The 12001-nt window shown below is 39.8% G+C and overlaps 1 protein-coding gene across 1 annotated transcript; it reads right to left on the bottom strand.

Annotated features, from left to right (window-relative positions):
• Window positions 1-7438: 7438 nt before the first annotated feature.
• On the bottom strand, window positions 7439-11403 carry LOC113611707 (heterogeneous nuclear ribonucleoprotein A1-like). The gene is made up of 2 exons (XM_027091015.1): window positions 11336-11403; window positions 7439-8783 (listed from the first exon to the last, which is right to left on the bottom strand). The coding sequence occupies exons 1-2, from the start codon at window positions 11401-11403 to the stop codon at window positions 7832-7834; spliced, it is 1020 nt and encodes a 339-aa protein (XP_026946816.1). The 3' UTR covers window positions 7439-7831.
• Window positions 11404-12001: the final 598 nt, after the last annotated feature.

The raw sequence follows: 12001 nt of genomic DNA, 5'->3' as shown, positions 1-12001 counted from the left end.
TCACAATATTGATTCTTCCAATCCAAGAACATGGTATATCTCTCCATCTATTTCTATCATCTTTAATTTCTTTCATGAGTGTCTTATAATTTTCTGCATACAGGTCTTTTGTCTCCTTAGGTAGGTTTATTCCTAGATATTTTATTCTTTTTGTTGCTATGGTAAATGGGAGTGTTTTCTTGATTTCACTTTCAGATTTTTCAACATTAGTATATAGGAATGCCAGAGATTTCTGTGCATTAATTTTGTATCCTGCCACTTTACCAAATTAATTGATTAGCTCTAGTAGTTTTCTGGTAGCATCTTTAGGATTCTCTATGTATAGTATCATGTCATCTGCAAACAGTGACAGCTTTACTTCTTCTTTTCCGATTTGGATTCCTTTTATTTCCTTTTCTTCTCTGATTGCTGTGGCTAAAACTTCCAAAACTATGTTGAATAAGAGTGGTGAGAGTGGGCAACCTTGTCTTGTTCCTGATCTTAGTGGAAATGCTTTCAGTTTTTCACCACTGAGGACGATGTTGGATGTGGGCTTGTCATATATGGCCTTTATTATGTTGAGGAAAGTTCCCTCTATGCCTACTTTCTGCAGGGTTTTTATCATAAATGGGTGTTGAATTTTGTCAAAAGCTTTCTCTGCATCTATTGAGATGATCATATGGTTTTTCTCCTTCAGTTTGTTAATATGGTGTATCACGTTGATTGATTTGCATATATTGAAAGTCCTTGCATTCATGGAATAAACCCCACTTGATCATGGTGTATGATCCTTTTAATGTGCTGTTGGATTCTGTTTGCTAGTATTTTGTTGAGGATTTTTGCATCTATGTTCATCAGTGATATTGGCCTGTAGTTTTCTTTCTTTGTGACATCCTTGTCTGGTTTTGGTATCAAGGTGATGGTAGCCTTGTAGAAGGAGTTTGGGAGTGTTCCTCCCTCTGCTATATTTTGGAAGAGTTTGAGAAGGATAGGTGTTAGCTCTTCTCTAAATGTTTGATAGAATTCGCCTGTGAAGCCATCTGGTCCTGGGCTTTTGTTTGTTGGAAGATTTTTAATCACAGTTTCAATTTCAGTACTTGTGATTGGTCTGTTCATATTTTCTATTTCTTCCTGATTCCGTCTTGGCAGGTTGTGCCTTTCTAAGAATTTGTCCATTTCTTCCAGGTTGTCCATTTTATTGGCATAGAGTTGCTTGTAGTAATCTCTCATGATCTTTTTTATTCCTGCAGTGTCAGTTGTTACCTCTCCTTTTTCATTTCTAATTCTATTGATTTGAGTCTTCTCCCTTTTTTTCTTGATGAGTCTGGCTAGTGGTTTATCTATTTTGTTTATCTTCTCAAAGAACCAGCTTTTAGTTTTATTGATCTTTGCTATCATTTCCTTCATTTCTTTTTCATTTATTTCTGATCTGATTTTTATGATTTCTTTCCTTCTGCTAGCTTTGGGGTTTTTTTGTTCTTCTTTCTCTAATTGCTTGAGGTGCAAGGTTAGGTTGTTTATTCGAGATGTTTCCTGCTTCTTAAGGTGGGCTTGTATTGCTATAAACTTCCCCCTTAGAACTGCTTTTGCTGCATCCCATAGGTTTTGGGTCGTTGTGTCTCCATTGTCATTTGTTTCTAGGTATTTTTTGATTTCCTCTTTGATTTCTTCAGTGATCACTTCGTTATTAAGTAGTGTGTTGTTTAGCCTCCATGTGTTTGTATTTTTTACAGATCTTTTCCTGTAATTGATATCTAGTCTCATAGTGTTGTGGTCAGAAAAGATACTTGATACAATTTCAATTTTCTTAAATTTACCAAGGCTTGATTTGTGACCCAAGATATGATCTATACTGGAGAATGTTCCATGAGCACTTGAGAAAAATGTGTATTCTCTTGTTTTTGGATGGAGTGTCCTATAAATATGAATTAAGTCCATCTTGTTTAATGTATCATTTAAAGCTTGTGTTTCCTTATTTATTTTCATTTTGTATGATCTGTCCATGGGTGAAAGTGGGGTGTTTAAGTCCCCTACTATGAATGTGTTACTGTCGATTTCCCCTTTTATGGCTGTTAGTATTTGCCTTATGTATTGAGGTGCTCCTATGTTGGGTGCATAAATATTTACAATTGTTATATCTTCTTGGATCGATCCCTTGATCATTATGTAGTGTCCTTCTTTGTCTCTTTTAATAGTCCTTATTTTAAAGTCTATTTTGTCTGATATGAGAATTGCTACTCCAGCTTTCTTTTGGTTTCTATTTGCATGGAATATCTTTTTCCATCCCCTTACTTTCAGTCTGTATGTGTCTCTAGGTCTGAAGTGGGTCTCTTGTAGACAGCAAATATATGGGTTTTGTTTTTGTATCCATTCAGCCAATCTGTGTCTTTCGGTGGGAGCATTCAGTCCATTTACATTTAAGGTAATTATCGATATGTATGTTCCTATTCCCATTTTCTTAATTGTTTTGGGTTCATTATTGTAGGTCTTTTCCTTCTCTTGTGTTTCTTGCCTAGAGAAGTTCCTTTAGCAGTTGTTGTAAAGCTGGTTTGGTGGTGCTGAACTCTCTCAGCTTTTGCTTGTCTGTAAAGGTTTTAATTTCTCCATCAAATCCCAATGAGATCCTTGCTGGGTAGAGTAATCTTTGTTGCACGTTTTTCTCCCTCATCACTTTAAATATGTCCTTCCAGTCGCTTCTGACTTGCAGAGTTTCTGGTGAAAGATCAGCTGTTAACCTTATGGGGATTCCCTTGTGTGTTATTTGTTGTTTTTCCCTTGCTGCTTTTAATATGTTTTCTTTGTTTTTAATTTTTGACAGTTTGATTAATATGTGTCTTGGTGTATTTCTCCTTGGATTTATCCTGTATGGGACTCTCTGTGCCTCCTGGAGTTGACTAACTATTTCCTTTCCCATATTAGGGAAGTTTTCAACTATAATCTCTTCAAATATTTTCTCAGTCCCTTTCTTTTTCTCTTCTTCTTCTGGAACCCTAATAATTCGAATGTTGGTGCACTTAATGTTGTCCCAGAGGTCTCTGAGACTGTCCTCAGTTCTTTTCATTCTTTTTTCTTTATTCTGTTCTGCAGTAGTTATTTCCACTATTTTGTCTTCCAGGTCACTTATCCGTTCTTCTGCCTCAGTTATTCTGCTATTGATCCCATCTAGAGTATTTTTAATTTCATTTATTGTGTTGTTCATCGTTGCTTGTTTCATCTTTAGTTCTTCTAGGTCCTTGTTAAATGTTTCTTGCATTTTGTCTATTCTATTTCCAAGATTTTCGATCATCTTTACTATCATTATTCTGAATTGTTTTTCAGGTAGACTGCCTATTTCCTCTTCATTTGTTAGGTCTGGTGGGTTTTTATGTTGCTCCTTCATCTGCTTTGTGTTTTCTCATTTTGCTTATCTTACTGTGTTTGGGGTCTCCTTTTTGCAGGCTGCAGGTTTGTAGTTCCCGTTGTTTTTGGTGTCTGTCCCCAGTGGCTAAGGTTGGTTCAGTGGGTTGTGTAGGCTTCCTGGTGGAGGGGACTAGTGCCTGTGTTCTGGTGGATGAGGCTGGATCTTGTCTTTCTGGTGGGCAGGTCCACGTCTGGTAGTGTGTTTTGGGGTGTCTGTGGACTTATTATGATTTTAGGCAGCCTCCGTGCTAATGGGTGGAGCTGTGTTCCTGACTTGCTAGTTGTTTGGCATAGGGTGTCCATCACTGTAGCTTGCTGGTCATTGAGTGAAGCTGGGTGCTGGTGTTGAGATGGAGATCTCTGGGATATTTTTGCCGTTTGATATTATGTGGAGCTGGGAGGTCTCTTGTGAACCAGTGTCCTGAAGTTGGCTCTCCCATCTCAGAAGCACAGCACTGACTCCTGGCTGCAGCACCAAGAGCCTTTCATCCACACGGCTCAGAATAAAAGGGAGAAAAAGTAGAAAGAAAAAATTAGTAGAAGTAGAAAGAAAGAAAGAAAGAAGGGAGGGAGGGAAGGAGGGAGGAAGGAAGGAAGGAAGGACGGAAGGAAGGAAAAAAAGAAAGAAAGAAGATAAAGTACAATAAAATAAAGTAAGATAAAATATAATAAAGTTATTAAAATAAAAATATAATTATTAAGGGAAAAAATTTAAAAAAAGACAAAAACAAAGAAAAAAAACGGATGGATAGAACCCTAGGACAAATGGTCGAAGCAAAGTTATACAGACAAGATTTCTCACAGAAGCATACACATACACACTCACAAAAAGAGGTAAAGCGGAAAAAATCATAAATCTTGCTCTCAAAGTCCACCTTCTCAATTTGAGATGATTTGTTGTCTAAAGGAGGCAAGGAAGGAAAGAAAGAAAGAAAGAAAGAAAATAAAGTAAAATAAAATAAAGTTATTAAAATAAAAAAATAATTATTAAGGAGAAAAAATTTAAAAAAAAATGGACGGATAGAGCCCTAGGACAAATGGTGGAAGCAAAGCTATACAGCAAAATCTCATACAGAAGCATACACATACACACTCACAGAAAGAGGAAAAGGGGAATAAATCATAAATCTTGCTCTCAAAGTCCACCTCCTCAATTTTTCTTTTTCCATCCCCTCACTTTCATTCTGTATTTGTCCCTAGGTCTGAAGTGGGTCTCTTGTAGATAGCATATGTATGGGTCTGTTTTTAATATCCATTCAGCAAGCCTGTGTCTTTTAGTTGGAGCATTTAATCCATTCACATTTAAGGTAATTATCAACATGTACGTTCCTATGACCATTTTCTTAATCGTTTTGGGTTTGTTTTCATAGGTCGTTTTCTTCTCTTGTGTTTCCCACTTAGAGAAGTTCCTTTAGCATTTTTTTGTAGATCTGGCTTGGTGGTGCTGAATTCTTTTAGCTTTTGCTTGTCTGTAAAGCTTTTGATTTCTCTGTTGAATCTGAATGAGATCCTTGCTGGGTAGAGTAATCTTGGTTGTAGGTTCTTTCCTTCCATCACTCCCTTCTGGCTTTCAGAGTTTCTGCTGAGAAATCAGCTGTTAACCTTATGGGATTTCCTTTGTATGTTATTTGTCATTTTTCCCTTGTTGCTTTTGATAATTTTTCTTTGTCTTTAATTTTTGTCAATTTGATTACTATGTGTCTTGGTGTGTTTCTCCTTGGGTTTATCCTGCCTTGAACTCTCTGTTCTTCCTGGACTTGGATGGCTATTTCCTTTCCCATGTTAGGGAAGTTTTCAACTATAATCTCTTCAAATATTTTCTTGGGTCCTTTCTCTCTCTCTTCTCCTTCTGGGACCCATAAAATGCAAATGTTGTTGTGTTTAATGTTGTCCCAGAGGTCTCTTAGGCTGTCTTCATTTCTTTTCATTCTTTATTCTGTTCCACAGCAGTGAATTCTACCATTCTGTCTTCCAGGTCACTTATCCATTCTTCTGCTTTTATTATTCTGCTATTGATTTCTTCTAGTGTATTTTTCATTTCAGTTATTGTATTGTTCATCTCTGTTTGTTTGTTCTGTAATTCTTCTAGGTGTTCTTTAATTCTTCTATGTCTTTGTTAAGCATCTTCTAGATCTTTGCCTCCATTCTTTTTCCGAGGTCCTGGATCATATTCACTATCACTATTCTGAATTCTTTTTTCTGGAAGAATTCTTTTTCTGCCTATCTCCACTTCGTTTAGTTGTTTTTCTGGTGTTTTATCTTGTCCCTTCATTTGGTACATAGTCTTTTGCCTTTTCATTTTGTCTGTCTTTCGGTGAATGTGGTTTTTGTTCCACAGCCTGCAGAGTTGTAGTTCTTCTTGCTTCTGCTGTCTGCCCTCTGGTGGATGAGGCTATCTAAGAGGCTTGTGCAAGCTTCCTGATGGGAGGGATGGGTGGTGGGTAGAGCTGGATGTTGTTCTGGTGGGCAGAGCTCAGTAAAACTTTAATCTGCTTGTCTGCTGATGGGTGGGACTGGGTCCCTCCATGTTGGTTGTTTGACCTGAGGCAACCTGGCCCTGGAGGCTACAGGCTCTTTGGTGGGGCTAATGGCAGACTCCGGGAGGGCTCACACCAAGTAGTACTTCCCAGAAGTTCTGCTGCCAGTGTCCTGGTCCCCGTGGTGAGCCACCGCCACCCCCCACCTCTGCAGGAGGCCCTCCAACAGCAGCTGGTAGGTCCAGTTCAGTCTCCCATGGGGTTACCACTCCTTCCCAGGGTCCTGATGCACACACTACTTTGTACATGTCCTCCATGAGTGGAGTCTCTTCTCCCCCCAGTCCTGTCAAAATCCCGCAATCAAATCCCACCAGCCTTCAAAGTCTGATTCTCTAGGAATTCCTCCTCCCATTGCTGGACCCCGTGGTTGGGAAGCCTGACATGGGGCTCAGAACCTTCACTCCAGTGGGTGGACCTCTGTGGTATAAGTTCTCCAGTTTGAGAGTCGACCACCCAGCAGCAATGGGATTTGATTTTATTGTGATTGCACCCCCGTTACCATTTCACTGTGGCTTCTTCCCTGTCCTTGGATGTGGGGCTTCTTTTTTGGTGAGTTCCAGTGTCCTCCTGTTGATGATTGTTCAGCAGTTGTGATTCTGGTGCTCTTGCAAGAGGGAGTGAGCACACGTCCTTCTACTCTGCCATCTTCCCATCATTTTCTCCCTTTATATTTGTTAGTATTTTTTAATGTATTTAGGTGCTCCTATATTGGGTTCATATATGTTAATGAGTGTAATATCCTCTTTTTGTATTGATCCTTTTATCATTATACAGTGTCCTTCTTTATCTTTCTTTATGGCTTTTGTTTTAAAGTCTATTTTGTTTGATATAGTATTCTTATCCTCGCTTTCTTGTCATTTCCATTTGCATGAAATATGTTTTTCCATCTCCTTACTTTCAACCTATGTGTGTTCTTCACCCTAAAGTAGGTCTGTTGTATGCAGCATATTTTTTTTTTATCAAATGTACCACTCTATGTCTTTTGATTGGAGCATTTAGTCCATTGACATTTAAGGTGATTATTGATAGTTAGGTATTTATTGCTACTTTAAACCTTGTTTTCCATTTGATTTTGTATTTCTTCTTTGTTGTTTTTCTGTTTGTTGTTTGATGATTGTCTTACGTATTATGCTTGTCTTCTCTTTTTGATTTTTGTGAATCTATTGTATGTTTTTTTTGAGGGTATTAAATTGTTTATTTATTACACATGATAATGGATGATACACAAGATTCATTCCCATCTATATCTGGTACCATAATCCAATTTAGATATATTGCATAGGATGTGCCAACAATCATATATTAATAATCAAAAAAACTCCATGACTTGGCTTGGGTGACCCTTTTCACAGTGAGCTCCAGGTCACAATGCAGTAACTGTCAGTTCAACGACACCAAAGTTTCAGAAGACAATAGTTTCTCCACCAAAGCAGGTTGTAAATAAATTTCTTTTTTTTTTTGTAAATAAATTTTTGATGGAACCTGGCATCACCCTGAAGGAGCTCTAACTTCACACTGTTGGGGTAGTTTACCAAAATGGCTTCAGAGGAGACTAACTTTACACAGCACATTTTAAAAAAAAGACACATTTATTCACCGTCATGATCAGACCATTACATTTAGCAATCAACAGCATGGGTGCAAAAAAAAAAATCTACATTAAAACCCTTTGTTGGAATGCTTTACACTTTCCACAGGACAGAAACTAAAATAACCTGTTATACAATTAGTCACAAATACAGTCCTCGAGTCTTTTTGCCCATACACATGAGTATTATCTAAAACATGTCTTCTTTGTAGCAGTTAGGCCCTGCCACCACTGTGCTTGGCTGAGTTCACAAATCTGTTGTGACCTGTAGCTTCCCTGTCACTTCTCTGGCTCTCCTCTCCTGCTAAGCTTTGTTTCCTGGCAATAATCAAAACCTTCTGCCAGTTCCATAGCTACTGCTGCTGCTGGAACCACCATAGCCACCTTGGTTTCGGGGTTTGGCAAAGTATTGGCCTCCACCACCATAGGGGCCAGAACTTCTGCCTCCAAAGTTTCCTCCTTTCATGGGTCCAAAATTTGAAGATTGATTGTTGTAACTGCCAAAATCATTGTAGCTTCCACCACCTCCAAAATTACTTCCATTGTTACCAAATCCGTTATAGCCATCCCCACTGCCACCATATCCACCACCACCGTGGCTGCCACCAAAGCCACCTCGACCACTGAAGTTTCCTCCATGACCAAAGTTGTCATTCCCACCAAAACCACCTCCACGACCACCACCAAAGTTTCCAGAACCACTTTGACCTCTTTGGCTGGATGAGGCACTAGCCATCTCTTGTTTAGATAGGGCTTTCCTTACTTCACAGTTGTGGCCGTTCACAGTGTGGTATTTCTGAATGACAATCTTGTCTACAGAGTCATGGTCATCAAAGGTTACGAAAGCAAAGCCTCTCTTTTTGCCACTGCCTCTATCAGTCATGATTTCAATCACTTCAATTTTCCCATACTGTTCAAAATAATCTCTTAGATGATGTTCTTCAGTGTCTTCTTTAATACCACCAATAAAAATCTTTCTCACAGTTAAGTGGGCACCAGGTCTTTGAGAATCTTCTCTTGAGACGGCCCCCTTTGGTTCCACAACTCTTCCATCCACCTTGTGTGGCCTTGCCTTCATGGCCGCATCCACCTCCTCCACAGTGGCACATGTGACAAACCCGAAGCCTCTGGAGCGTTTGGTGTTTGGATCCCTCATTACCACACAATCTGTGAGCGTTCCCCACTGCTCAAAATGGCTCTTCAGACTCTCATCGGTTGTTTCAAAGCTCAAACCTCCGATGAAGAGCTTCTGCAGCTGTTCGGGCTCTTTGGGTGACTGACTTAGACGTGACGGCAGTGGAGGAGGGGCGAGACGTCAACGATGCTTACTCGGTGGCGTCCACGAGCAGAAAAGCTATTGTATGTTATTGATTTGTGGTTACACTGTTTTTCAAGTATATTAACCCATTACTATATCTACTTGCTTTAGACCTGTAGTCATACAGGCTCGAACACATTCTAAAACAAGATCTACATTTTCTTACTCTCCTCCCCCACATTTTATGATTTTGATGTCCTCTTTTACAGCTTCATGTTTATCCCTTTTGCTGTTCATTGTAGTTACCATCACTTTCACAAACATTTTTTTTTGATTTTTAAAAAATCTGTGTACTAGCTTATTTAAGTGATTTACTTTCCAGTTGTGATTTTCTTTCCTATAGATTTCTGCTTTTTTTCTATTTAGAGAAGGTCTTTCAATATTTTGGGGGAAGTAAGCTTAGTATTGCTGAATTCTTTTAGTGTTTGCTTGTCTGAGAAATTCGTTATCTCTTCTTCTATTCTAAATGATAATCTTGCTGTGTAGAGTATCCTAGGTTGCAGGTTTCCCTTTCAGGACTTTGAGTATATCTTGCACTCCCTTCTGTCCTGCTACATTTCTGTAGAGAAATCAGCTGATAGCTCTATATGGGGGTTCCTTTTTAATTAACTCTTTGTATTTCTTTGCTATGATTAGAATCCTCTCTTTAACTTTTGCCATTTTAATTATAATATGTCTTGGCATAGGTCTGTTTGGGTTCATCTCTTTGGGACCCTCTGTTCTTCCTGTAACCGGATATCTGTTTCCTTCTTTAGGTTTGTGAAATTTTCAGCCATAATTTCTTACATTTTTGATCCCCTTTTCTCTTTCTTTTCCTTCTGGGATGCCAATTATGCATAGCTTGGTACACTTTATATTATCCCACCAGTCTAGTATATTGATTTCATTTTTTAAAATTTGTCTTTCTGTCTGCTGTTCTGATTGGGTGATTTTCATTATTCTATCTTCCAGATAACTTATTTGTTCTTCTTATCCAGCTTGCTATTTATTGCCTTTAGCTCAGCTTTTGTCTCAGCAAATGAGTTTTCTAATTTTAATTGGCTCCTCTTTATAGTTTCTAGTTCCTTCTTACAGTAATCTGAATTTCTGTCAATAGTCTTTCTTAATTCCTTCAGCATTTTCATTACCTCCTTTTTGAACTCAAGGTCTAGTAGACTGGAGAGGTCCCTTTCATTGTTCTTTCAGGGGAATTCTCTTGATCTTTTAATGGGGAGTGGATCCTCTGCTTCTTCATTTCATTTATATTTCTCTGACTTTATGAGTTTAGGAGAAACAGCTATCTACTGTGGTCTTTTTTTTTAACATCTTTATTGGAGTATAATTACTTTACATTGTTTTGTTAGTTGCTTCTGTATAAGAAAGTGAACCAGCTATACGTATACGTATATCCCCATATCCCCTCCCTCTTGCATCTCCCTCCCACCCTCCCTATCCCACCCCTCTATTTGGTCACAAAGCACGAGCTGATCTCCCTGTGCTATGTGGCTTCTTCCCACTAGCTATCTATTTTACATTTGGTAGTGTATATATTGTCAATGCCACTCTCTCACTTCATCTCAGCTTACCCTTCCCCCTCCCTGTGTCCCCAAGTCCATTCTCTACATCTGAGTCTTTATTCCTGTCCTGCCCCTAGGTTCGTCAGAACCTTTCTTTTTTAAATTAGATTCCATATATATGTGTTAGCATATGGTATTTGTTTTTCTCTTTCTGACTTACTTCACTCTGTATGACAGACTCTAGGACCATCCACCTCACTACAAATAACTCAATTTTGTTTCTTTTTATGTCTGAGTAATATTCCATTATACATATGTGCCACATCTTCTTTATCCATTCATCCATCAATGGACACTTAGGTTGCTTCCATGTCCTGGCTATTGTAAATAGTGCTGCAATGAACATTGTGGTACATGACTCTTTTTGAATTATGGTTTTCTCAGGGTATATGCCCAGTAGTGGGATTGCTGGGTCATTTGGTAGTTCTATCTACTGTGGTCTTGAACGGCTGGTTTTTTTTTTTTTTTTTACATCTTTATTGGAGTATAATTGCTTTACAATGGTGTGTTAGTTTCTGCTTTATAACAAAGTGAATCAGTTATACATATACATATGTTCCCATATCTCTTGAAGGGCTGCTTTTATGTGGGAGCATCCCTGTGTAGCCTCTGTGAGTCTAATATTTTTGCTGCAAGGGCTACTTTTAGTATGGATTTCTGCCTTGTCTTTCCTCAGTGTGTGCTGGCCATTATCCCCTTGATAGGGCATGTAATTGTTGTGGTGACCAGAGCTTGCACTGGATGTTTAGTGTGGCCTCCTCTTTGTTCTGTGGTTGTCACAGCCCTGTTCAACACAAGGTCTCCTCCCCAGTTGTTGAAGTAGACACCCCCAGATCCATTTCTGAACTGTGGTGTGAGGTACGTGGGACTGGAGCACCCCTGCTGGGAGAGGAGCCACTGAGTATTCATCTTTAGAGGCTTTCCACTGGAAAGTGCACTCTGTGGTGTTGCCTGTCACCTCTTGCGTGGGATCACAAAGTGCACTGTTTTTGACACTGCCCTTGGCCTTGCTTCAACCGTGGGCATTCAGGCAACTGGCCCAGGTGTCTGTCAGTCACTGTGCTCACAAAGCCACTAGCACAGATCCATTGGCACAGAACCGCTGAAGTCAGGCACCAGGACTACCATAGTTGTGTGCCTGGACCCTCTGTGGGAGCTACTGAGTCAGCTCAGATCCTGGCTCCATCTCCACATATATGTGCCAGAAGAGCCTGCAGCCAGCCCATATCACAACACCCACCCTAGCCATAGGATAACCAGTAAACTGCTCAGATGTCCTGCAGGCACTGAGTTTGTAAAGCCACCCGCAGCAGGTCAATCTGTGAATTGCACAGCCACAGGGAGAAGACTCAGATTTCAGCCCTACTTCTGAATTCCCACTTGGATCGGCTTGGATTTCAGCCCTGACTCCATGTGTGGGCCAACCTACCAGTGTCTGTGTGCTCCCAGAACTCTTAGAGGTGGAGCTGCACCCACTGTGAGCACACCAGAATAAGGCTGCCATGGCAGGCCCCGTCCCTCCCTTAGGGAGTGTGTTAACAGTGGGGCTGCAAGGCTGGACCCTGGGCTTCTTCCTGCCCATACTGCTGGTTGTGACTTGGACCATACGCCAGCCCCTTCAGAC

The sequence above is a fragment of the Aethalodelphis obliquidens genome, unplaced genomic scaffold (assembly GCF_003676395.1).
Source record: "Aethalodelphis obliquidens isolate GAN/ISIS:26980383/991018 unplaced genomic scaffold, ASM367639v1 scaffold70, whole genome shotgun sequence".
Taxonomy (NCBI): Eukaryota; Metazoa; Chordata; class Mammalia; order Artiodactyla; family Delphinidae; genus Aethalodelphis; species Aethalodelphis obliquidens.
This window is presented reverse-complemented; position numbering and strand designations above follow the sequence as displayed.